Source organism: Petromyzon marinus, chromosome 44 (genome assembly GCF_048934315.1).
Source record: "Petromyzon marinus isolate PM22_M1 ecotype Great Lakes invasive population chromosome 44, UKy_Petmar_22M1.pri1.0, whole genome shotgun sequence".
NCBI classification, from domain to species: domain Eukaryota; kingdom Metazoa; phylum Chordata; class Hyperoartia; order Petromyzontiformes; family Petromyzontidae; genus Petromyzon; species Petromyzon marinus.
The window spans coordinates 6,145,023-6,171,819 of record NC_133710.1 but is presented as its reverse complement, the minus strand read 5'-3'; the positions used below and the strand labels follow the sequence as shown (position 1 = coordinate 6,171,819).

General features: G+C 48.5%; 2 protein-coding genes across 3 annotated transcripts; both read right to left on the bottom strand.

Moving 5' to 3' along the window:
* Positions 1-1,799: 1,799 nt before the first annotated feature.
* Positions 1,800-9,504, bottom strand: LOC142930890 (uncharacterized). The gene has a single exon (XM_076073977.1). It carries the CDS (start codon positions 6,453-6,455, stop codon positions 5,742-5,744), a length of 714 nt encoding a protein of 237 aa, XP_075930092.1. The 5' UTR covers positions 6,456-9,504; the 3' UTR covers positions 1,800-5,741.
* Positions 9,505-9,635: 131 nt separating this feature from the next.
* Positions 9,636-26,461, bottom strand: LOC116951962 (uncharacterized). Of its 2 annotated transcripts, none has more exons than XM_032970893.2 (7): positions 25,690-26,461; positions 23,125-23,604; positions 21,531-21,650; positions 20,350-20,475; positions 19,634-19,771; positions 18,772-18,921; positions 9,636-17,829 (listed from the first exon to the last, which is right to left on the bottom strand). In XM_032970893.2, the coding sequence occupies exons 2-7, from the start codon at positions 23,579-23,581 to the stop codon at positions 17,051-17,053; spliced, it is 1,770 nt and encodes a 589-aa protein (XP_032826784.1). In that variant the 5' UTR covers positions 23,582-23,604; positions 25,690-26,461; the 3' UTR covers positions 9,636-17,050. The 2 variants fall into 2 exon arrangements, with proteins under 2 accessions (XP_032826784.1, XP_032826785.1); XM_032970894.2 differs by lacking the exon at positions 25,690-26,461 and adding an exon at positions 25,555-25,683.
* Positions 26,462-26,797: the final 336 nt, after the last annotated feature.

The window sequence follows — 26,797 nt, the reverse complement described above, 5'->3', positions numbered from 1 at the left end:
GAGGGCCATTAGAACGGGGTGGGAGCGGGGGGGGGGTTTGTGAAAGGGGAAACGCGATTTTTAATTAGATTTCCCTTTTTTTAAATCCTAGAAAGCGACTCAGGAGGGTTCTGAGTCTCCAAATATTGAACGCAAATTGGGCTCATCGGTCAATTGGCTTTCCTCGATCGAATTTGTTTAAGAGAAGCAAGCGAGCCTTATTCAAATGTGCCGTATGTTGTTGTTATGCTGTTAGCCTTGTTTGGTTCCATTCGAAATGTCTTTCAAATGTTGCGTGTGTTTAAATTGGCCTTGTGTAAATCAGGCCACGCTTGCAAACAACTGTGTGGTGTGTGTTCTCAACGGCGCATTACATTTAATCTCCTGGCTTTTATAAGCAAAATACATCACAGTCCTCGTCCCATGTGGGTCTGATCAGCAGGTCAGGGCTAGTAAACCAAAGTTCTTGGTCGACAAAGCCTCAATGACTTGGTTCAGATTCCTGCTGCATTGGAATGTGGTCGATTCGATGAATGGGTGTTTTTTGGCAGAAACGTGGGTTAATCTATATATTAAAAGGAAATTTGTGAATGTGTCTGTTCGAAATTTTTTGCATACTTCCCGACATGCAACAAACTTTAAATTTGGCACGTGGGTTAGCTTTTTGTCTTTTTTTTTTGGGGGGGGGGGGCGCAATAATGGATATTTTGCACGGCAAGTGAGCGGTGACGTCACATCTGTGATGTCACCCGCATGCGGCAGCGTCACGCATTGTGCCTGCTGACGTCACGCATCCCCCCCACCCACCCTCCGCGTAGACCGTGTATTAATCCAACAAGAATCCAAGTCCCGGGCGAAGGCGGGTGTAGTAAAGCTAGTGACTAACATAGAACTATACCGGGTTACGACAACTTGTAAATTAGTCTTTAGTTGTGTTTAACTCCAGTCGTTCTCGCAGCGGCTTCTGGCTAGCCATCGAACACAAACGGTGGTCACCGCATCGCGCGCTTTCAGATGCGCTTCCGCGGCCGTCTGGAACGCTCTTCCTTGCGATATCAGGAAGCCGCTGGAGCTGTGCACTTTTAAATCATCATCATCATCTAGATTAACAATCTCATTTTTATCTTTCGGTTGTTGTCTTTCCCCCGCACCTCTGACCAGCGCGGTTGGCTACGTACGGTGCGAATGAAGTTCAGCGGACGCACTGCAAGTTGAACGTGCGCGTGGATCACAGAACAATTGCAATTCAGAGACGCCGTATTTTGGGTTGCGAAGAGAGACGGGGGCAAGTGCTTGGGCAGAACTTGTCGCTGTAAGGGATGGTCGCGACGAAAGACGGAGTTGGAATCAAGGGGTGAGGCGGCAGGGGACGTGCCCATGTGAACACCCTCCGAGGAGATGGAGCGACGAGATTAGCGCGTTTCCAGCTCATACGGATTGTTTACGTCGTGAGACTGTGAGGGGTAGTGACTGCTTGGGGAAGCCTTCATCCAGAAGTGGATAGACCACGGCTGATAATGGCATCAGTCACTTCTCAAAAGAGCGGTAGGGACTGTGGTCATCTGCCCTGGCAGCCCTGAATCACCACCAGCATCATCATCAGCAGCAGCTATCATCATTCTACTGCTGGATGAAGGCCTCCCCAAAAAGCCCCCATCAATCGTGAAAGCCAGTGGTGGAAATTCCACGTTCCCTTGGCAAGAGCCCAGTCACTTGGTAGGAGAGCCACCGATGATTTAACAGAATTGATGCAACTCTTTTTGACACCTTTAGACCAAAATGAACTTAGAAACAAACAGTAAAGCACAGCGAGAAAAAAATCATAATTGCTCTCCTTTATTGAAACTATGCAAGTTACACAGACGAGGTACAGTACTCAAACACATCCTTCTATAAAGCTATACCCGAGCGATAACACTGCTGATAGAGAGAAAGAGGGGGTTAACCTAAGGTTGACTGCGAAAATGAGAGCCCGCGGGGGTGGGGGGGGGCACATAAAACAAACAACCCAGAAACAAATTTTCAACAATTCGCACCCGAGCGAGCAGTGCGGTGAATGTGTATAACGGTGATCGGCTAGATCGTAAATGTGTCACATGGCTTGTCAGCATCGTCAGCAGATTTGTCCCATTCGCCTCAACTCCAGGCTCGGGGTGCTACTTGAAGCAGAGCCAAACAGCTTGCCCCGTGTCATCGTTTCACCTTACGATAATCACCGACCGTCCTTTAATTAATTAACGATGTTTCACCTCGATAACCCCTTCAGATTGGACCATCTCATACGCAAGGGTGTCCAGGGTTATCAATTGACACAATTTCTTGCACGGTCCATACACCTCCTGGACAAGACCCTTCCCAGGCCCTTCCCTGCTGATCTGCAGGAAGCCGTGATTTAATCGAGACTCGTGGAGACCAGTACCACAATCGGAGTCTTGATTGAGAGTTGGAGAAGATCGGGAATTTTTTGGGAGGATCCGAGTTTTGAACCTTGAACCTTATGGCGGTATCCGAGGTCACCATAGTACCCCGGCTCTCGCATAATGTCCGTGATGCAGTCATTTTTAGTATGTTGATGGTCGGCGATGCGGCAATCGACTCATCTCTACGAGCTGTACACGATGCACCACTACGGTGCGTACAAGCGTTCAGGGTATCAGCGCAATCGTCCTCGCTTTGTTTCGACATCGCGGAGTGTGGCACTAATTTCGGATTGATTGGTTACCCCAGTCGTGGAGTTAAGTAACACCCCTGGACAAAATATAGTGTCCCAGAAAAAATATATTTAATTGTCTCGGCCATTTAGTATTATTTGGCACCCCGGGGTACCGCCATAAGGATCATTTACTCTGCAAGACTGGGTGTCAGTTTGGAGTCTTGATGATTAGTAAGAGAAAGATGATCGCAGGATCAGGCTTGATGTCAATCTTCTACTTTCGTATGACATGGAGTGGGGAGATAACTACCGTACTTTTTCTATTGGTGTCACGTTGAGCTGTTTTTATCTTACCAGGTAAGGCCCACTGAGCTATCCATCTCTTTTTCAGATATAAGTATAATAAATTATAGCTTATCATGTGGACATATATAGCAGCCACGTACTCTAAACGCGTGATGTTGATTCTAAATGTGAAGGTAATAACGGAGGACCCAGAGAGAGAGAGAGACAAACTCCAAATATACAGCAGGCGTCAGGGTCGGGATCGAACCCATAACCTCCTGTATACCAGGCGAGGTAGTTAACATCTCCTAGCCACCGTGATGGTTCTGAGTTGAATTTTATGATCATTCAACCAATCTAAGGCGGCAGTGGACGCTGTATGGATTGCAGCGATACTGCCAGGGTGTGTGTGGATGGCACTGATGAACAAGGTCACAGGGCTTACTATAGTGAGCCACAGTGTTTGCAACTCCAACGAAATGGCTTACAGCCCCTCTATGTATTTTGCCCTGGCAGAGACTAACTGCAGCTCACGAGGTTGAACAAGGGGCTTTTGGTAGGCACGTGACAATTCGACTGCGAAAATTAGACTCCAATATTCGTGTGATACCTGCACAGAATTGCGTGCGTATGCGATAATTAATTAATTAGATTTATGAAAATGTTACGCATTTTTTTTCATACTTTCTAACAGTGAGAACAAGAGCACAAATGGGATTAAAAAAAAAACACAATGTGGGACAGGATGAACAAGACTGACAGAACAAACAATTCGGACAAGTACACGAGACGGACATTACACATGAGACTGACAGTACGCTTGAGACAGTACAAACAAGACTGCCAGTACAAGCGAGATGGGCAGTATGAACAAGACTGCCAGTAACAAATCAGGCAGACAGTACACACCAATACCGGCAGTACAAGTGAGAACAAGTACGAGAGAGACGGTGGTACAAACAATACATACAGGACAAAGATGACGGGACAAACAATACATGCAGGACAAAGATGACGGGACAAACAATACATACAGGACAAAGATGACGGGACAAACAATACATACAGGACAAAGATGACGGGACAAACAATACATACAGGACAAAGATGACGGGACAAACAATACATACAGGACAAAGATGACGGGACAAACAATACATACATGACAAAGATGACGGGACAAACAATACATACAGGACAAAGATGACGGGACAAACAATACATACATGACAAAGATGACGGGACAAACAATACATACAGGACAAAGATGACGGGACAAACAATACATACAGGACAAAGATGACGGGACAAACAATACATACAGGACAAAGATGACGGGACAAACAATACATACATGACAAAGATGACGGGACAAACAATACATACAGGACAAAGATGACGGGACAAACAATACATACAGGACAAAGATGACGGGACAAACAATACATACAGGAAAAAGATGACAGGACAAACAATACATACAGGACAAAGATGACGGGACAAACAATACATACAGGACAAAGATGCGGGACAAACAATACATACAGGACAAAGATGACGGGACAAACAATACATACAGGACAAAGATGACGGGACAAACAATACATACAGGACAAAGATGACGGGACAAACAATACATACAGGATGAGACCGAAAGTATAAAGGAGACGGCATTCGATTCTTGAACAAAAGTGACAATCGACATTTTTCACATGGCTCACTTTTGTTTCTTTAAGTCCAACCCCGGCAATAACGAATCATCACCCCCACTTCACGAGTCTATGGAACGGTAACAATCCCAACGTCGCGATACAACAACAAATAGTTGTCTCTGCGATTTAAAATAAACGCCTTAAAAAAGTTTTTTTTAAAAAGCAACGGTTTTATTAACAACTTCGTTTAACTCGCGGTCGAGGAGACGTCAATGGCACCTGAGGACACGCGGCGCCCACATTGTGTGCGAGCCGATTTCACAGTTTAGAGACCGCGGCGTTTTTGACCTACACAAAAATATATAATTAATAAGCCGTCCATACCAAAAATTGTAATTGCTTCAAAGGAGGCAATTAATTGATGATTTGATGCCGATTTTGATACAGGCGTGCATTGTCTCCGGATCTGAGTACCGTGTGCAAAATTTGGAATTGATTGGACAACAGGAAGTAGACTAACTTTTGATACCAATATTTGACCACGACAAACACAAGTGAAGTTAAATAAAACCGTTGAAAAAAAAATTCGTTTTGTCCTGCCTCGTTCGTTCCGTGACTTACTGTTTTGCATGCACGTTGGATAAATCATAAATAAGCAATCCTCACGCGCTCACTTTTTCACCGTGTACACCGCACATACTGAGAAGAGGCGCACAATCTGTAGTGCACCATGAACTCACCCTCCTGTCCCATCTCGCTATGAAACTATATTTCTGGGAAGCTCAACCAGGACACGTGGCAAGCTGGCAGACACTGACCTCCCTCAGCCCTGCCCACTTTTACGACTAGCCCTTGCCCACACAGCGAGTGGCCTCCCAGGTTCTTGTTGACACTCGCCCTGCCTACTCCTCTGCCAACCCCCACCCACGACTCAGCTAGCACCGTCTATTTCCCTGTACCATTAGTTGAGCACGAGGCCAGAATAAACGCATTGCAAAACCCCCAACGGAAAAAAAATTCCTCCCAACACCGGGATAGACTTTCTGATAGCAGGTCGTTTGATGACTTTCATCTCACTTGAATAGTGCACGACGCGTAACTCACTCACTCACACACACATGGCTCAACCCGCTACAAACGCCCACAGCTCCGGCACCCGAACCCGGCTGTCATCACTGCTCATAGCCGTGACCCGGGCTGCCGTGACTGCCGTGGCCGGATGGTCCCATTGCCATCATCGGCAGCGTCGCGTGCGGCGCCCTCGCATGGTGGCCGCCGCCGCCGCCGCCGCCGCCGCCGCCCGCGTGTCTCTTCTTGTGGTGCGCCAGGTTGGACGTGGCCGCGAAGCGTCGGCCGCACACCCGACAGCGGTAGGGCTTCTCGCCGGTGTGCGTGCGCGCGTGCAGCTTCAGGTAGGAGCTGAGCGCGAACACCTTCCCGCACTGCTCGCAGCGGTACGGCTTCTCGCCCGTGTGCGTCCGCGCGTGCCGGGCGTATGCCCGCGCCCGCGTGAACACCTTCCCGCACACGGCGCAAGCGCAGGGGCTCTCGTCCGGGCGGGTGCGCCGTCCGACGCTACCCGCAACGCCGCCGCGATCGGTTGGATCCGAGGGCAGCGTGGTGGCGGTGGCGGTGATGTAGGCCGATCGCTGGGCACAGCTGGGCTGACCATCAAACGGCACGGCGGAATGGTGCGGGTGCGGAACGTTCCTGTGCCGCAGCCAGCTAGTGCCGCGTTGTTGCTGGGGGGCCGCTGAGGAGACGGTAGGGAGCTGAGCAGAGGCTGGGTGGCAGGGAGGGCCGCGCAGGTGAGGGGTGTTGGGGTCCCGAGGGCACTCTTCAAGCCGGACGGCTGACGGTAGAAGGGGACACGCGTTAAGACTCATGCAGATTTCACACGCAAGGCAAAGTGCAAGACTAGGAGCGAGGCTGTCTGCTCGGTGAAGTCATCGATCAGTTCACCGCTCTACGAGGCATCGGTACGACGTGTAGCCTTTTACATATTTTGTGTTAAGTGCTGTGGCCAGAAATACACCCGTCTGCTTTGTCCCCCTGCTTTTTAGGTAAATTGATATTCTTGGTTCTTTTGGTAAAGTCACGTAGAAGGGAAATAATTAAATAACACAAATAAAACTATACAATTCTCACGAAGTTTCGATTGCAACACAAGCAATCATCATCAGGTGTGCAAACCACAGCAAGAAAATAAAAAAGTGGCGGATTTTTCACATTTTCTTGCTGATGATGATTGCTTGTGTTGCAATCTAAACGTGGTGAGAATTTTATTGTTTGATTTGTATTATTTTATTATTTCCCTTATACGTGATTTTACCGAAAGAACCAAGAATATAAATCCCTGCAGTCACGAAAGCTTTAAATCGGAAGGTAAATTGTATTGCCCGTCTCGTAAAATATTTACTTTCATTAAATGCCGAGTCAACCTGGTGGAGAATCTAGGACTGGTTCTGATACCACTTAACACTAATTGCTGTTGACAGTGGCCGGGATCCAAACTCTGGTCGCCAGGGTTGTATCAGATGGCTCGAACCACAACAGCACCACTCCCCACACACATGTGCAAAGACAAAGATCCCCCGTATAGCCTTAACAGACTGTTGGGGCAAGTGCGGTTAGCGAGCACCTACAGTGAGGGAAAAATTTATTTGATCCCCTGCTGATTTTGTACGTTTACCCACTGACAAAGAAATGATCAGTTTATAATTTTAATGGTAGGTTTATTTGAACAGTGAGAGACAGAATAACAACAACAAAAATCCAGAGAAACACATGTCAAAAATGTTATAAATTGATTTGCATTTTAATGAGGGAAATAAGGATTTGACCCCTCTGCAAACATGACTTAGTACTTGGTGGCAAAAGCCTTGTTGGCAATCACAGAGGTCAGACGTTTCTTGTAGTTGGCCACCAGGTTTGCACACATCTCATGAGGGATTTTGTCCCACTCCTCTTTGCAGATCTTCTCCAAGTCATTAAGGTTTCGAGGCTGACGTTTGGCAAATCGAACCTTCAGCTCCCTCCACAGATTTTCTATGGGATTAAGGTCTGGAGACTGGCTAGGTCACTCCAGGACCTTAATGTGCTTCTTCTTGAGCCACTCCTTTGTTGCCTTGGCCGTGTTTTGGGTCATTGTCATGCTGGAATACCCATCCACGACCCATTTTCAATTCCCTGGCTGAGGAAGGAGGTTCTCACCCAAGATTTGACGGTACATGGCCCCGTCCATCGTCCCTTTGATGTGGTGAAGTTGTCCTGTCCCCTTAGCAGAAAAACACCCCCAAAGCATAATGTTTCCACCTCCATGTTTGACGGTGGGGATCGTGTTCTTGGGGTCATAGGCAGCATTCCTCCTCCTCCTCCAAACACGGCGAGTTGAGTTGATGCCAAAGAGCTCCATTTTGATCTCATCTGACCACAGCACTTTCACCCAGTTGTCCTCTGAATCATTATGTTCATTGGCAAACTTCAGACGGGCATGTGTGCTTTCTTGAGCAGGGGGACCTTGCGGGCGCTGCAGGATTTCAGTCCTTCACGGCATAGTGTTACCAATTGTTTTCTTGGTGACTATGGTCCCAGTTGCCTTGAGATCATTGCCAAGATCCTCCCGTGTAGTTCTGGGCTGATTCCTCACCGTTCTCATGATCATTGTAACTCCACGAGGTGATATCTTGCATGGAACCCCAGGCCGAGGGAGATTGACAGTTATTTTGTGTTTCTTCCATGTGCGAATAATCGCACCAACTGTTGTCACCTTCTCACCAAGCTGCTTGGCAATGGTCTTGTAGCCCATTCCAGCCTTGTGTAGGTCTACAATCTTGTCCCTGACATCCTTGGAGAGCTCTTTGGTCTTGGCCATGGTGGAGAGTTTGGAATCTGATTGGTTGATTGCTTCTGTGGACAGGTGCCTTTTATACAGGTAACAAGCTGAGATTAGGAGCACTCCCTTTAAGTGTTCTCCTAACCTCAGCTCGTTACCTGTATAAAAGACACCTGTGAGCCAGAAATCTTTCTGAGGGGGTCAAATACTTATTTCCCTCATTAAAATGCAAATCAATTTATAACATTTTCGACATGTGTTTTTCGGGATTTTGTTGTTGTTATTCTCTCACTGTTCAAATAAACCTACCATTAAAATGAGACTAATCATTTCTTTGTCAGTGGGCAAACGTACAAAATCAGCAGGGGATCAAATACTTTTTTCCCTCACTGTATAAAGCCGGCACGGTACACGAGGGGGTGGGTGGTCAGCACCACGCCCGGCTGCCTTTGTCTCCCCAGTGACAATGCTTACACGCCGCACCAGGTACTAATTTAAGGCTGAATTGACCTAGGGGTGTTGACCACGAACAGGAATCGAACTCAGGTCTCTGGGTTCGTTGCGCAGCATGCTACCCGCTACACTACCGCTCCCCACACACACGGGCACACGCGTAAATGTACACACACGTATGGGCACACACGCATACAGACAAATTATAACCTCCACATGCCACTTGGGTCATACTTCACAGCGCTCGTCAGTGTGGGTTGGTGAAAGCAGGGAGTGCAGATGGAGTGTAGTACATTACCACAGTGCACTGTCCTTATGCTGATACCGTGGCCCCATAGCTTGTCCAAGCACCATGCAGGCTCAACCCTGCTTAACTTCCGAGATCTGACGAGATCGGATGAATTTCGGGAGATTTGTAAATATGCAACCTGACGTAAGTTTTTTTTATTTAACCAGGTAGGGCTCACGGGGTCTTAAGACTGTTTGATGAGGGTCGTATGTTTGGTGCGTTTGCATGTGGGAAGGAACTGTAGCACCTGAAGAAAACCCACACATAGGCGGAGATAACACAAAAAATCTGTACTGATAGGGTCAGTATCCTACTTGCTGTACGGCATGGCCAGCTACTTGGCCACCTTGTAGCCCAGTGGGTATGGAATCTCACACACGTAATGATCTTTGTGCAGTCCGCCAACGAGGCTTCTGAATCAATGGATCGCAGACATGCACCAGCCACCAACACTGTCGCCAACAATTACCAACATAATGATGACGTATCTTTAAGAAATTAACGTGCATTTTTATTATTTGTTAAAATCAATACCACCAAAGGGGGCCAGAGGCGCGTGAGATTCGACCGTTTACACGCGGAAACTTTAACGCCTTGAAACTAAAGTTGCAGGAGACGATATTTCACGGGTGTGACACAGTGAATGGGCCACAGGAGAGAAACACGTGGCACTGCAAAGGTGAATACGTATTTAGAGACGGCTACTTATGGACACCCCAATTAATTGAGCTGCCCAGTGTTTGTAGATGCCACTATCATTAAGCAAGAGGGCCCTCTGCCTCTGGTGATCACAGTCTGCTCTCGAATATGCGAGGTAATGGAGGGTTAAGAGTATCCTGCACGAAAAGCAAAACACGGAAGCGCTTGTGTGAATTAGACGATACACGAACGCATGTAACCCAAGATGGAGAAAGGGGGGAGGGTGAAGATATCGAATTTAATATAATTTTACTTTTTTATTTCTTGAAAGTGTTTGGTTTAACTTGCCGACTTTGTTTATGGTCACGTGGGCACCGAATCCCGGACCCTGGCCGAGTGAGGCGCAGCTGATTTTTAAACCATCGAGACGTACTGTCGGGTTGTACTGCGAGCTGTTCAGCGCAATGTCCTGCCGAACACAAGACCTACGTTCAAACCGGCGGCGCATTAAAAATAATAATTCTTTATTTCATAATCACGGTTAATACGCAACTCCGATCATCATCTGCCCATGGACAATCGGGCTGTTTAACTGTGCGATTACGAGGGATGTAACAATTCGCCGCCCTCCAGCGATCCGATTGTCACGATTCGGCATCATGATTACATGATTACGCTCGTCTCATTTGTATTGCCCGTCTCGTAAAATATTCACCTTCAATTTTTCCCGCGAGCGTAAACCTCACATCGGCAGTACAATTTGTACGCAATGCGCGCACATGACAAACAATGGACTCGGGTGCACGATTCAATGCACGCATCGGGAAGGTAAGAATCGATTTGAATCGATGGGTCGTGACATGGCTAATGATTACACAGCTTTACACAACCGGTGTTGCGAACATATGAATGTCAGTCAGTCAGATGAGTTTACTGATAAGGTCAACAATACAACTGCATGCATTTTTTTTTATTTCCATCAGCAAAAGTGGCCCGGAAACTGGTCCCCTGGACCTGAGCTGCGTGCAAGTGTAAGATAGTATTTTGACCCACACAGGTTTTGGACCCCGGGGGTCAGAACAATATATAGTATTTTTATCCTCCACTGTGATCGTTCAACTCAGTGGGGCGGCAACACGGCCTAGGAGTTTTTAATTTGTCGCAGACGTTCATGGTTTGAGATCCTGCGGCCGCTCTGGTTATCACCGCGGTTGTGAATTAACCCTAAACTTCACAGTGGACATTAAAGAACCCGCTATGTCATTCGCAAGGAGGCCGCCGTGTGCCGGCGTCATGGTATACATTTTAAAAGTTACCGCCAAATTTACTCCATTGGGATGATACTAAACAGCAGCAATCACCAGCCCCCCTTACTGCGAAAACTTGGCAGGACCCTCCTGAAAACGAGTCATGACACTCAGCGAGGCTTTGCCGGGTAAGCAAGCGGAATGACACGGCCAGCCCGTTCGGGTCATTCACCCATGTAATACTGTAGGGGAACTGGTCTATGGTACTTTAATATAGACAAAACCAATTTGAAAGTTGCAACAAAAACCTTCGGACGGACACTCTGACCCTCAATTGCATTCTTACCCTGGGGTCCAAATTCTAGGCGTCAAAATACTTTCTCATGCCACAACCATAACAGCATTTCCCCGTCTTTGTTATCGATGGGAGGAACCGTGGCACAATTATCACAAACAAGGGCCCTTGCAGTGACCGGGCACGTGATATGATGCAGGACCGGGCACGACTGCACGCGTGGGCATTTTGCAAACAAAACAATCGAAATTTACAGGCTAACCGCGTGGACACCACTGATACCGCTTGCATAAAACACCTCAAAGGAAGACATCAGATGAAAACGGATCGCTCTTTATCGTCTAGATCAGGGGTGGGGAAAGCGACTACCTGTAAGCTGACATTATTTTACAAGGCCCGTGACCACACGAGGCCTGGCACTTTGAAACGGCCTGCAAACGATACTTATCCGTCACTGCGAGGCATCTTCGCTGCGCTTATCGTGAACGAGAATGGGAGTGAATTCGAGGTGAGCAACACCGTCCGTCAGGTCACCTGTTTGTGTTTCAAATACTGTAGTTCCAAGCACAAAGATTAATGGCAACTAAACTTTACACGGGCTAGGAATGAATAAGGTTTAGTATCAACAAACATGCGGTTGGCCGCCACTGGAAATTAACAGTTTCCCCCACCAATTTTATAGATGTATATATGTCAACAGCAGCCTGAAGCTATTAATTATAAAGTAATTTACATTCACGATCAGATGCGCGACTATATCAAGGCATGCTCTTTTCAATTTACCGCAGTGTGCCTGCCCTGCATTTCACTTGCATCTACGTCGGGATGTGTGGTGCATTGTGGAAGCGTGCACTACAGTGACGTCACAACACGTGGTGCATTGTGGGAGCCAGCCACATTAAGTTAAAAGGAGACCGATAGCATTTGTTGTGGAATTTAAAATGAGAAGTGGGGGTTGCTTGTTCTGGGCAAAAATTATTGATGTTATAATTCAGCTGCCTCAATGCTGCCAGCCGATGCTATTTGAGTAATGATGTCAATTAGTCGTCATGACCGTCCCCGCAGATTTGTAATAAGAAAAGCAATCCTTATGTACGTATGTTGAACTTCTTTCGCACCGTATGTAGCCAACCGTGCCAATCAGGAGGTGCAGGGGAAGGACAACAAACTTAATAAAAAAATCCGTTCTAAAATTATATGAACTACTTACTGCCCCCAACCCCGAACCCTTACTCTTAAATCTTAACCCCTACCTCGATTAGTTGCTTTTTGTCATTCCGCTTCTTTACCCAGGAAAGCCTCACCAAGTCTCAAGACTTTTTCAGGAGGGTCCTGCCAAGTTTTCGCACTGGGGGGCCATGCTGCTGCTGTGTGTAATCTCAATTGAGTAATTCTTAAGTCATATTTTTAGTATTGAGATGTTTAGCCAATGTCGGTTACAATGTGTGTGTGTATATATACAAATATATTTTTAGCTGTGGGGGGAAACCGGAGAACACGACTCAGGCACAGAACCCAGGCCCTTCTTGCGGTGTGGCACGAGTGTTACCCCCTGTGCCACCCTGCCGTCAAACTCGGAAGCCTTAACCCAGTGTTCTTCACTAATTTTCAGAGGGGGGCCACCTTCGCCGATAAGACATCATCAGTGTGAGGGCCACCACACATTTTAAGTCAATGGGTTTGACAGCAGCACGACGATGGGGTCTTTTCACATTCGTGTATTGTTGGGTCCGCACTAAAGGCCATCAGGGACTACGAGTGGTCCGCGAGCCTTGCAATGAAGAACACTCCCTTAATCCCCAACCCTGACCCTAAGACCCCAACCCTAAGCCCTTACCCCTGACCTTACACGAAAATAAAGAGGCGGTATCCCTAAATATTTCACCAGCTGCGAGCGGAAGAAACCGGAATTTGAAAAGGCCACAAACTGGAAAGTGCTAATCAGAGGTCTGCGATTGGACAAAAATCTTCTCTATGATTGGATAAATCAAAAACAATCTCTGGGGACAGCAGCGCCAGAGGCTGCCCTCCTTGTCCCTCATCTGCGGAGAGACGGCCGTCACTCACAAATAAAAATCGTGACAATTTGCAGTTTTAGTCTCTACTTCCTTTTAGTGGGGACTTTCTCCACTTGATTTTCATTTAAAGCTGCTCCAACGTTTTGGGGATGTAGTCACTCGAGGCGTTGCAATGCCTCCGGTCAGTGTAGGGCACGAGACCACAATGAAACACAACCACTGAATGCCCCGATCTGGCAGTATTTTAAGTTCAAAAGGCAAAAAACACAGAGCAAAAAATGCAACGGGTTTGTTGTGAAGTGTTAAAATGTACGGTACTTTTATGCGATCGGGTAAACGCGATATATCAGGTTTAAGAATGCATTGTAGGATATACCTTAAGTGATCAAACACTGAACTTCAGTGCTAGAGTTTACAAAATGGACATTCCATTGCTATGCAAAGCACAACTACTGCAAATTGTAAAAACACTCCAAAAAGATAAGTATTTATGATTACTCTGCAATCTTCCAACCTGTGCAATTTAAACCAAACAAAACCAGTCAAACGATTGAAATTGTTATTATAATTCTATTTAACAGCCTCTTTGGAGGCCTAATCATTATTGCCAAAACCTAGGTGCCAAACAAGCCGCCAGTGTTAACAGTTCTTGAATTTGTGGTTCATTCCCAGCCAATATTTTAATTTCCAAAATCACACACGCACACAGTACAGCACCACGTTGGGGAGCATTATCTAAAAGAAAGGCACAACTCAAAAAAACATCAATTCATTCTCAATAATTTAGTCTGACTATATACTGGCTTGTACTTTGCAGCCATTTGTCAATCCACTTGTGGATGAAGCCCCCTGCCCCACCTCCACCCCACGCCGTATCAGACGATAGGATTTGTCAGATCATACTTCACCACGCGGGTCCGTACGGGTTGGTGAACAGTTGGGGGCGGCACGCGTGGGGGAAGTGCGCAGGACCGGTCAAGATATCGCTCGCCATTCTCTCTACAACCCCCGCCACCTCCCTTAAACATTATGTTCCTGATCGTTGCCCCATGAGAATAAGAGTAGTGAGCCCAGTCACCTCTTGCCGGTCACTATTCCGAGGGCATCATCGAGTTCTCTCTCCACCGTCGTGCGTGTTCTGTATTGGGCTCTTTTTTAATAATAATAAAAAAACATTTAAAATAAAATAAATCACTCGCCACTGATGTTGGCCATGGCCAGGAGTTGAATTCGGATCACCACGTGCGTAGCGCTGCATGCCAGCCGCTCTCTGCTACGGCTGCATGGCTTTGTTTAAGCACCGCAACGTATGATCTGTAGCAATTTCAAACCGCGCTCATTCCTGCATGCAACGTTATCTTCTGTACATCGCCCACTGCGGCACTGCGCCAAGACACCCGACGTAGAGATCAAAAGTTCATGACTTCGCCCACATTCTGTCCAGCAGTGGTTGTTGCTATAGTGTAACCCACCCCCCGCTATGGGAATGAGGAATGTCCACCACTGGCAACGAAGGCGAGCGCCGCCCTCGCGTTCGCCGGAGTAGGAAGACGTTGTTGGAAGTCAGGCGTGATTTGTTGGTTTAAAAACCGGTCCCTTACATAGGAATGGAGGAATTTCCACCGCTGGCTTACGGATCACCAAGAATGATGATCGCCGTCAAAATCATGAGAGCCATTTTTTTCGAATTCGGTAACAATATTTAAAGAGCCGCAATGCACGTGGTGAAGACGAAACGGTAGTCAATAAATGTCACAAAGCAGCGGTCCCTAAAGAGACGCATGTGGCGCCGGAGCTGCAGGTTGCCAACCCTTGGCATATTGGGACACAGCCTTGTATTGGCGATAGAAATAACTTTTACATCCTTGGACGGGACTGCCAGGCAGCTGGAACTGTGGTAGTATGAAGCGAGAGTGCGTAGGCACTCATGAGTACTCATCGTACAGTGAAATGAGCGTTGTCTGATGCGGCCAGGTGGCGAACCTACACCTGTGCCTTAGGAGATTCTCTCTCCGATGGCATTGCGAGTCTGAGCTGGCGGTGAACTTTCAACCTTGCGACTCCACTTATTAAACGTGCTCGTCACTCATTTCAACAACGGAGCTTCCAAGCAGCGGTAAGGAACCTTTTCCTTCAGGGCTAGACAGAGACTTTTAAAACCTTGGCAAAGATCTCCCGTATAGCCTCAACAGATTTTTGGAACAAGTGCTGTTAGGGATCACCTATGAAGCCTGACAGGTACACCAGGGGGTGGGTGGCCACCACCACGCCCGACCGCCTTTGTTTCCCCAGTGGTGATGTTTAGACACTGCATCAGATACTCATTTGAGCCTGAGTTAATCTGGGGAAGGCCTGGGACTGGTTCAGATAATCTTCCCTGGTGTTGGCCGTGAGCAGGAATTGAACTGCGGTCACTGGGTTCATAGCCCAGCACGCTGACCGCTGCACCACCGCTCCCCACCTTTTCCTGAATGAGGGCCAAATGGGGACTTTGAAATACCTTTGGCAAGATACGTGTTAACGCACACACACACATACCTCAGTAACCATCTGTCGCTGCAAGGGGCCCTCGTGGTGACGGAAGTGACCGAGTGCACGAACATGATGAACACAATATCACCACGGTCAAGATAATCACCCTCTGGAAACTGATTAGTGTGGACAAGATGCTGGCAGTGGAAATATTAATGTGGGTGCTGCGGAGGCGAAATGTTAACTGTCTTGCCTGGTATACAGGAGGTTATGGGTTCGATCCCGAACCTTATGCCTGTATATTTGGAGTTTTCATGATCTCTCCGTAGTCGCATAGATTTTTCTCCGGGTCCTCTGGTGTTTCCCTCCAAACTTAGCAATATGCATTTAAAAGTTTTTGGCCACAATAAATTTCCACGTGATAAGCCACTTTGTTGAGCTATCATTTGTGGCCAAGTCGCTTCTGAAAAAGAGCCACGTAGCTCAGTGGGCGACATCTGGTAAAATACAAAAAGTTTAGTTCAGAAAATTGTTTGTGGGCTAATTTTAAGGAGTAGCTCTCATTTGGCCACAGGACATATAAAGCAAAGTCAAAGGCATTGGCTTCCTCACCCCAGGTCAAAAGTGTTATCAATATCACAATGGGACGGACTCTTGCTGTGATCGGGGCTTACGTGTGAAATTTACGGGGAGGAAACTTTTGTCAGCAAAGGCAATGCCAAACACAGTTCACAACTCTGGCAACTGCCTGATGATGCGAAACGTCGTACCCAATCGTTAACCGTGTGTGGATTGATCTCCAACATTACCGGTGGTGCTGCCGAAGCAGTAATAATTTGGCACGTTTGTTGGTTGCGTTGGGCGTAGGAGGGTGTATGATACACATTTAACTCGTGCGATCCGACCCAAAAATCAATTAGGAATCATATCGGTCGCGAACGCCCGAACGTGTAAAAATATAGGGGCGAATTAGCCGAGTGCGTTAATGCGTCACCAAACCGGAGGTATCTTAAAAGTCCCATTCGTCCCACCGTTAGAAAAAAAACGCTTCCACGGTCCTACTTTAACGAACAGGTTCCTTCAAACCAAATCGGCCGACTGTGACAGACGCAGCCTCCGCCGCCTTACCGCACCGCCACCACGGTCCCCGCACCGCCACCTCAGTCACCGCCGCGTGTCCACATCGAGCCCTCTGGCCCGGAGGCGGCAGTGCCGTGTGCGCGGCCGCTCGCTTCACTGGTGCGTCGGAGGCGGAGGCTGCTGCGGTGGCAACCGGTGCCGCTCCCCGTGGGTGTTGCGGTGGCACGAGAGCGTGAAGCGGCGCGCGAATGCCTTGCCGCACACGTCGCACGAGTAGGGCTTCTCGCCCGTGTGGATACGCTTGTGCTGCGAGTAGGCGAAGGGGTGCGCGAACGAGCGCCCGCAGAACTCGCAGCGGTACGGCCGCTCGCCCGTGTGCGTGCGCATGTGCAGCCGCAGGTTGCGCGCGCGCCCGAAGCCCTTGCCGCACAGCGTACACACCAGGCTCGGCTCCCCGGCGACGCCCGAGCCGGCCGCGTCCCGGCAAGCCGTCGTCCCGCCGATCCCCCCGTCTACAACCGCCGCCGCCCTCTGCATCTGTCCACCGCAGGCCGCGTCCATTGCTGCCCCCGCCGCGTCGTAGCTCAGCCGGTAAGTGCCAGTGGCCGAGTCAAAACTCTTCAGCAAAGCCGGGCTTCTGGCGTCCGCTTGCTGTTGCTGGTTGTGCTGTTGCCGCCGCCGCCGTTGTGGTTGCTGCTGCTGCTGCTGTTGCTGCTGTTGATTATGTTGTTGTTGCTGATGATGCTGTTGTTGTTGCTGATGTTGCTGCTGCTGATGATGATGTTGTTGCTGCTGATGATGTTGGTCTTCGTGCGGGATTAGGCGGTGCGGGAAATAGTGGCGCGAGCGGCTGCTAAGGCCTCCATTAGAAGCGTCCGCGATCAAAGCTCCTTCGAACGACTGACAGGGAGCCCTGCTAGCGTTGTGTACCACTGCGCGGGATACATCGAACACACGCCTGTAGACGTTACTTGCACAAGAATAAAAGAATAAACAACAGCGTGCGTGCGCGTCTGCGATGTGCACGCTGACGTGCGAGTGACGCGGTAGCACAGTAACGCCACCGCACATTCTGCGCAGTCACAATCAAACTCTCGCCTGTGTTAAATACCCGCCAACTGATTACTAACTCAACAACAATAACAAACTTTGTCTATGTCACAAGTGTGGGTGAAATAAGTCAATCGGTCATTGATTTTATCTAAAAGGAAGATGCAATGCAAAAAAACAAAGAGCACTTGTAAATAAATATCTTCTCTGTGCGTCCCAGGCTATCCAACGCAAGATTTAAGCTTTGTTAATGAGAGGATGAACATCAGCATTAGTAATTGTGGGCACGCCAGTGACATCACTACAATGTCACGTCTGTACAGTATAATACACCGGCAATGAAGACATCACTTGGGTGTTATGACTACTTGAGCATGATTTTAATACCTTTTGGATAATCAATCGAGTGCTAAAGCCCTTCAGACAGCCTGGGACACACAGGTCAAGATGTGAGGCCGCAAGATACGTCTCATTTGGATGCGTGACAAAACCTAACGGCAATTAAATTCACAATAAGGAAATCCACCACAAGCGAGCTCTCATGATTTGTCGCTGCGCTGTTACCAAGAAATACGTGCGTCTGACATCACAGTGACATCACCGGAGCGCCATCGTGACACACTTAACTGTAATTGGTCAAGCGCACAATTTGACTGGTGAACCCATCGTTGTTTTGTTTTTTTAAAGAACCAGACGGAAGCTGCTGTATCTCCACATACCGACGCCGCTGTCACAATTAAAAAAAAGCCGAGCCCCGTTTTATTTTAGTTTTTGGTTGCGAGAGCTCGCCTCTTAAAGCGCCGCCGCCGGTCTCCGGGGCTCACCTGCATAATAGCGCTCGCTGGGCGTGTCGGGCGGGGCAAACGCCTTCCAGGCCCTGCTCACCGGCACCACCTCCTCCTCCTCCTCCTCCGCCGCCACCTCCGCCTCCAGCCCCGCGCTGTGATCGCTCCCGACGCGAGCCTTAGGCAGACCTGGTTGGTGAACCACGGGGAGAAGGGAGGCGAGGGAGGGGCGATGCAGGCTCTCGAGCAGAACTGCGAGCTACAGTTGCGCCTCGTTTACGCTCGGTATTATTTAGGAACGTTGTCGTGGTGGCAGAGTGATCGGCAACACCGTGCCGTGAACCGAGCGAACTCAGCACAATTACTAGCCAATGGAGGTCAGTACTGTCCCATTGCTTGTTTGAGCACGGTGACACTTTTGACTTTTGATGCGAGTGTTTATGAAATGTGAATATTGATCATAACAATCTCATTTTATTTATCCATGGCAGTAGAGTGGTGTTGCAGTGGTCCGTGCACTGCACCATGAACCAGAAAGGTAAGGTATGGTAAAAAAAACCACCCAGTACCAACACGGTGCGGGTTAGGGTTCACCCATTGACAAAAGGGCTCCGTGTGTGGAAGTCAAAGTGATTTCCTGCTCAAATGATCATTGAGGCATCACTCACCTCCTGTTTAAAGCCCTGCGGCAGTGGTGAAAATTCCACATTCCTATAGTGGGAGGGTGAGTCTATATCATAGGATAACCGTTGAATCCCGTACAAAGAGGTACTCTATTTTATCGACCCTGTAGAAATGCCAAGTCAACAGAGCCAAACATTACGATCTCATTTTGTGGTGTCTCTCACTGACGGCGTGGCGCACGGTGGATGCGGGGTGGGGGAAGGGGGCCGCCTCTCACCTCGGTACATCTCGTTCTTGACATCCCCAAGCACCGTATCCAGTTCGTCCGCATCCACCGCGTCCCGGGCGCCGGCGCCGGGCGACGGCGGGGCCGGCGGGGGCTCACCGGCCCCTCCCCGCGTCGCGTTCACAAAGTCTGCGGCACAGGCGTGCGTGCGCGCGCTTACTGGCGTGGCGAAGGACGTGATAGCTAGGCCCCACAGTGTTCATGGATGGCGCTCGCATGCAGCATTTGTGTCACTGCTCTGCTCTGTGAAGGTGTTGTAAATCTAAACCAGCGGTTCCCAAACCGTGACCAGCGAGCCGCTGGTAGTCTGCAATGTTATGGGAAGTGGTCTGCGGGAACTCTTGCAGATATATTTTCTTCTTTACAAAGTACCATGGTTTTATTATTACTGCACGGTGGTCCGCAAAAAACATGTTGAGCTGTTGTCAGTGGTCAGCGAGTCCATAAAGGTTAGGAAACGCTGATCTACATCATGAATTGAGACTTTGTATTAAGGCTTTCTTTCAATGATTTGCATCAAAGCAAAGAGGTGATGCAATACAATTACATCAGGAAGTAATACAATACAGTATCAAGTATTGTATCAAAGCTTTGCGTCAAGACCTTGTTTATGGAAATGTACCAAGCCCATGTATGACAACCGCACGAGGGTTACGTCAAGGCATCGCGTGAAGGTTTTGTACGGAGGCCATCAGGACTGGACGCACCTTCGGGAATGATCTCCGTCTTGACCTGGAGCCGCCCCCATGACCCGTGTGATCGCTGTTCTTTCTCCGCCTCGTGGAAATCCGGAGGCACATCCAGCTGAGACTCCACGGGCTCCGACCACGGCCCTTCGTGAAATGCAACACACGTGCATGATAACAACAATCATAATTTGTGTTTGAAATAGCGTCCTTCTCACACCAGGGTGTGGTAGAGCAATGTACACGTGATAAGCGACTTTAATCTCATCTCAAAACTTTCGGAGGGCACCCCCAGTAGCAGCTGCCCCTATATGTCACAAGGTAATTCAACACACGGCCTGCAAGCTGGCATCAGTCTAGAAACAGTGGGCGATGATTCCGATATGCAAACCAATTGAGCCTATTGCAGATCATGTTTAGTATTTGGAAAATTTGGACCATAATGCCGTAAAAACTTTTGCGAGCAATTTTAGGGGATCTTTAACGTCCCCTGTGTGCAGACGTCGTATATTTTTATAGGGTTAATACATCAACAGTAATAACCAGGATGGCCTGCTGTTTCTAAACCGAAAACTTATGCAACATGGTGAAGAGGCTACCACTGGGCCGTGTCATGTTCATTATCTGTAGCTGCCGTGGAGTAACGGTTAGCAAATTGGTCTTGAAATCTAGAGGTCGTTGGTTCAAGTCCATTGTCCAGAGGGGCGGGTGAAATGGTGAGTTTCTTAAATCGCCCCTCCTGTGTCCACCCAGCGGTAAAAACGGGTACGCCACGGTCAATCAGCAGGTTGCGTGTTGTGGGATAAAGTGTGGGTACGCCCATGTCTTCCCAACTCATCTGGTCAATGTGGAAGGATAGACACATTACCAGCGGCGGCATTAGCAAAAAAATTGCAGGGACGCACCTTTTACCTTTTGCAATTATCTACTACATAAGCGGCGAGTCAGTCTGTGTGTCCAGAGAACTCCAACCTAGAGCACTCCACTTCCGTGCAGTTTGCACAACTATGCACACTACGCTACGAACCCGGCGACTTGAGTCAATTCCTGGCCATAGGTAACGCCGGCGGCGAGCGACATTGTAACCGGTCGCGGGACCTCCGCTCTTCACCAAGCCGCACCGACCAGCACGGCGAAGTATAGTCGGACAACTATCAGGCAATGGGCAGTGGCGGTAGCGGCAGCGGTGCGTGGAGCCTCACCGGCCGAGGCTGGCGAGTGACGCTCCACCCACGCGTGCTCCACGCCCTGCTCCCACGTCTCGGCTGGATCCTCCTCCGCCAGGAATGCCGAGTCCTCCACGGGGGCTTCCTCCACCACGCCTGGGCAGACACAGACAAAAGGGGCGCCGCGGTGGCGGAATGTTAACTGCCTCGCTTGGTATGCAGGAAGTCGTGGGTTCGATCCCGACCATAACGCCTGCTATATATTTGGAGTTTGCGTGTCTCGCGCTCTCTCCCTGTGGTCATGTAGATCTTTCTCCAGGTCCTCCGGTTTTTCCCTCCACATTTAGAATCAACATGCGTTTAAGAGTATTTTTCTGCTATTAATTTATACACAAGCCATTTTTTTTATTTAAAGCTTTCGTGACTGCAGGGATTCATATTCTTGGTTCTTTCGGTAAAGGCACGTAGAAGGGAAACAATAAAATAATAAAAATACATTGTTTTATATTTTTATTATTTTATTGTTTCCTTCTACGTGACTTTACCGAAAGAACCAAGAATATAAGCCATTTTGTTGAGCTATCATTTGTGGCCAGGTTGTTTCTAAAAAAGAGCTATAAAGCTCAGTGTGCCTTACCTGGTAAATTAAAAAAAAGTTAAGTTTTAGTTTAAAGGCAGAGCGAGTTAAGCAGCAATCACTCATTGCTTCTGAGGCTAACAGGTAGGAAAACAACTAATACGCCTGTGATTATATGTATGTTGAGCTTCTTTCGCACCACATGTAGCCAACCGTGCCAATTTGATTCACAAAGTCTCTATCAAATGCCTTCATTTTGCACGTTTGCCTTGGTGTCATCTCATTTCTCTTTCAAGCCTGCAGCATGCTACCTCTCATTCCCAATGATTTGATAAAAAAAATCCCTCTTCTTATATATGCGTGGCGTCTTGAGATGGATCACATTTAAACACTTTATACACCGGAATTACATTGCACTGTGTCGTATCCTCTATGTATGTTGAACTTCTTTCGCACCGTACGTAGCCAACCATGCTAATCGGAGGTGCGTTGGGAAGGCCAAAAAACTAAACACAGTTAAGTTAATAGTAATAGGTTTTTACCCTTTTATCTGGCACCAAAACTGACACCTTCATGCAAGGGATCATGTTTGCAATAACCACAACATAAGCAGCCAAAATGCAAACAAAAAGAGACAACTATGATGATATGCACTGTCCCTGAAATTGATTGGTCCACACCCAAGACGGCTTTTCTTAGAGCCTAGTCTCCACTGGTGTTAGACCAGATGACGCCAAAAAGCCAAAAGGCATCATCTGGTCTAACACCAGTGGAGACTAGGCTCCAAGAAAAGCTGTCTCGGGTGTGGACCAATCAATTTCAAGGACAGTGCATATCATTATCAGAGTTGTCTCTTTTTGTTTGCATTTTGACTGCTTGTGTTGTGGTTATTGCAAACATGATCCCTTGTATAAAGGTGTCAGTTTTGGTGCCAGATAAAAGGGTAAAAACCTATTACTATATCTTGTTACTGGCAAAGGAGGTCTCATAACAGTTAAGTTTACTGACAAGGTGACTAACAATCAGATGCTCCCTCCGAATGCTCCCCCTTACAGGAGGAGTTGTTGGTGGAGCGCAGGGCTTCATCCGCCTCCGCCTGCTCGCCCGTGTACATCGTCGGCTCCAGGCAGCTGAAGCGGTCGGCCGACTGCAGCAGCTCGTGACTCAGGCTGTTGAGCGTGCCCACGATGGCCTCGAGCAGCGAGTTCATGAACGGGTGCACGGCCACCTCCATCACCGACTGCGCCAGCCTGGCCTTGCCCCGCTTGCCCGACGACACGGCCTTGAGGATGCGGCGCAGCACGGCGTAGAAGGCGAAGGGCAGCTTCTCGCGCGCGGCGCCAAACAGCTCGGCCATCACCTGCGTGTCCTCGGCGCACGCCAGCAGCTCCTCGTAGTCGCTGATGCCCAGCTCGCGCTCCATGGCCTCGGCGAACTTGAGCTTCATGCCCTGGGTGGCGAGCCACGTGGGGAAGTCCCCGCGTGGATCCGCTACGAGGGGACACGCCATTCCGCCCGCCAGCGAGGTGTGGGCTGCGACGGGTGGGGTCATAGTCACCATCATCATTGGCTTCATCATCGTTTATATTAAATGGATCACTGCCTTTATCATCATCATCATGCAATCTGTATTAAAGTTTCTATTAATTCTAAGGCGTTTCCCAGTTTGTTTTTACACCACTAAAAAGTGTGCACATGACGCAAATGTACCATATTTGTAAGATGAAATGGACACTCAACGACGTGAATATTTTATTTGTAAAGTGTTGCTTTTAGATGCTTTATGAATCCAGAACGTATCAGATCGCAATGTTTTGCGGAGACTCATTGTGGAGGTGGGTGGCGTTATTAATGCCCATCTGCTTTAGCGTCTGTGAGCAAATTGCCTGGGGGAATGCGCCCACCCACCCTCCCCCAACTCGTCAGATCTCGAAAGCCGAGCCTGGGCAGTGCCTGGATGCGTGAGCAGCAGAGCGACGTGCAGCACAACCCACTGTTGTGCCAAACCCATGTCCCTCTTCCGCCGCCTTCACGAACCCGCACAGATCAGCATGGTGAAGTACGGTCCAACAATCCCCAAGACCAACACGGCGTGCGCAGCAGCGGTCCGACACAACGGTTTACACAAAAGTGGTTGAAATCCAGCGAGCAATTTGGCCAGGAAGAATTGGCGACATTGTACAATTTTGTATGGCGGGAGCAAGTCTGTACATATGGTAACCGCTGCTGAAATGACCACCAAGCGGGTCATAATTTTATAGACCGCCCCACCACCACCCCCAAAAGGGCGGGATTGTAACTAACGGTTGTGAACAACCGGAGGCGTTTTTTAAATTATTGTTGCATATGTCAGTTCCTGGGTTTTAGTCAAACGAAAGTTCACAATGACCCAACGCACGGCTAGAATACGCCGAGCTGTAAACCCGGTCGCCTTCCCCGGGCCACGGCTAACATCAGTGGCGCGTTATAGATAAATACCGTCAAAATAAAGATCCCCGTATAGCTTGTAAAAGACTATTTGGGGCAAGTGCTGTTAGCGAGCAGTACCTATGAAGGCCGGCACGGCACAGGAGAGGGGGTGGGGTGGTCAGCACCACGCCCGGCCGCCTTTGTCTCCCAAGTGCCAATGTTTTTGTTTTACACACCGCAACCAAGGTAGTGAATTGAGGCTGAGTCAACCTAGGGGTGTCCCGGGACCGGTTCAGATAATCGTGGTCACTACTGGTGTTGGTCGTGAGGGGGAAGTCGAACTCGGGTCGCCGGGGTTCGCGCTAACCGTTACACGACCGCTCATCACTATACTGTATATACTGTACAAAGACAAAGACCTCCCCCCACCCCGTATAGCCTGAGCAGGCTGTAGGGGCAAGTGCTGTTAGCGAGCAGCAGCTATGAAGGTCGGCACGGCACACGAGGGGGTGGGTGGCCAGCACCACACCCGGCCGCTTTTGTCTCCCCAGCGGCGATGTTTTTTTTGTACACACCGCAACCAGCTACTCATTTTAGGCCGAGTCAACCTAGCGGAGGCGCAGGACCGGTTCGAATAATGGTCACTACTGGTGTTAGCCGTGAGGGGGGAAATCGGAACTCGGGTCGCCGGGGTTCGTAGCGTAGCGTGCTAACCGCCACACGACTGCTCCCCCACTATATATAGAGAGAGACTACATTGTACACGCACACACGCGCATCTGAACGAGTCCCGGGATCAACCCACCCATCCATCTACCAACCCGCGCCGACGAGCGTGGCGAAGTATGGTCAAGAGAGCGCTGATGCCACGGCTTGTGGTCGAAGCCTCCCCCTCAAGCCGGCAGCGGACTGACAACGTCGCCTGCCAAATTACCAATTGGCCACATTTTAATGGCAGCGCGCTTAAAAAGCAGGACTGCAATTTTTTTTCAAACAAAAATCGTCATCATCATCAGCAGCAGCATCAGCAGCGATCCACTTCAGGCGAGCTTTGCGAACGATTCGAACGGTTACCCAAGCAAGCGGCGGACGTCTTTGATTGCGCCAAAACAAATAAACACCCCTTCTTATTATTGTGTTCTTCTCATTAAAACTATTAAAGCTAAATGTTGTGTGTGTGTGTGCGATCGGGTCGGCGCGAACACTCACCATGGACGCTTCCCTGCCGTTGAACCCCCCGCTAGCCCTAGCAAGCCGAGCATTGATTGGACGAGCTGCGCCGTGCGCCTCAACAAGGCGCGCTCCGATTGGTGAGCGCGACCGGCGGAGCTTTTAAAGGGCCCCGGACTACTTTGGGCGCTGTGCGGGGGGGGGGGGCACGTCGAGATTCTTAGGGTTCCCTTTTCTGATTATTATTGTTCTTTATTTTGTTAAGTGCATAATAACCGCGGATTGTGGTTATGGTACACTTTGTTTGAACGTCTTCAGTTAGCTTTATGTTTCGCCTTATCTGTGTTCTCTTTGAGTAAGAGTGGCCAGGAATAATTAGTGGCTTGGCCCAACATTTATCATTTGCACTGCACTCAATCAACAATGTATGGGTTTCAATTTTTTTAAGTCGAATAAAAAGCTAAAACATAAAAATAAATATATGAGAGAAATATTTATCCTAATCATTTATTGGTCCTAATAGCGGTCATTATACATCTTAGACATATAAAATGTGTAACATAATTGGTGCTGTTCTTTGTATGGAATTCATATTCTTTGGGTATTTCGTTAAAGCCACGTAAGAATTGCTTTTTGTAAGTTTTGCTCTTTCACAAATGTCACTCAGATGGTGCCATTAAAGCCGCGTCATTAAACAAAGCGTCCATTCGTATCTCAGCGGTGCGATCCTCTGAAATCCCTGCCACAATTGGGATATTTGGCCAATGCTATTCTTCTTTCGTATGGATTAATAGCAGCATATTCTTTGGTTCTTTCGGTAAAGTCATCACGTAGGTAGAAAAAAATAATAGATCACGACGTTTCGATCGCAACACAAGCGATCGTCATCAGGTGAGAGAAACTGCTGAGCCTGTTTCAGCAGTTTCCCTGCTGTGATTGTCTCACCTGATGACGGTCGCTTGTGTTGCGATCGAAACGTCGTAGTCTATTATTTTTTCTACCTACGTGATGACTTTACCGATAGAACCAAAGAGTGTGGATTCCTGCAGTCACGAAAGCTTCAAATCCAGATTAATAGCAGCAGATTAAATAAGTTAATTTAGATTTGTTGTCAACTCAACTGTCTGTTCAGAAGCAGAGTGGATCT

Coding starts and splice junctions, on each gene's coding strand:
- LOC142930890 (XM_076073977.1), bottom strand. CDS start 6,455: ATGAGTCTTAACGCGTGTCCCCTTCTACCGTCAGCCGTCCGGCTTGAA.
- LOC116951962 (XM_032970893.2), bottom strand. CDS start 23,581: ATGGCGTGTCCCCTCGTAGCGGATCCACGCGGGGACTTCCCCACGTGG. Junction 20,476..21,530: donor TCACTCGCCAGCCTCGGCCG/GTGAGGCTCCAC, acceptor CATTTCACGAAG/GGCCGTGGTCGGAGCCCGTG. Junction 17,830..18,771: donor CAGCGAGCGCTATTATGCAG/GTGAGCCCCGGA, acceptor TATCCCGCGCAG/TGGTACACAACGCTAGCAGG.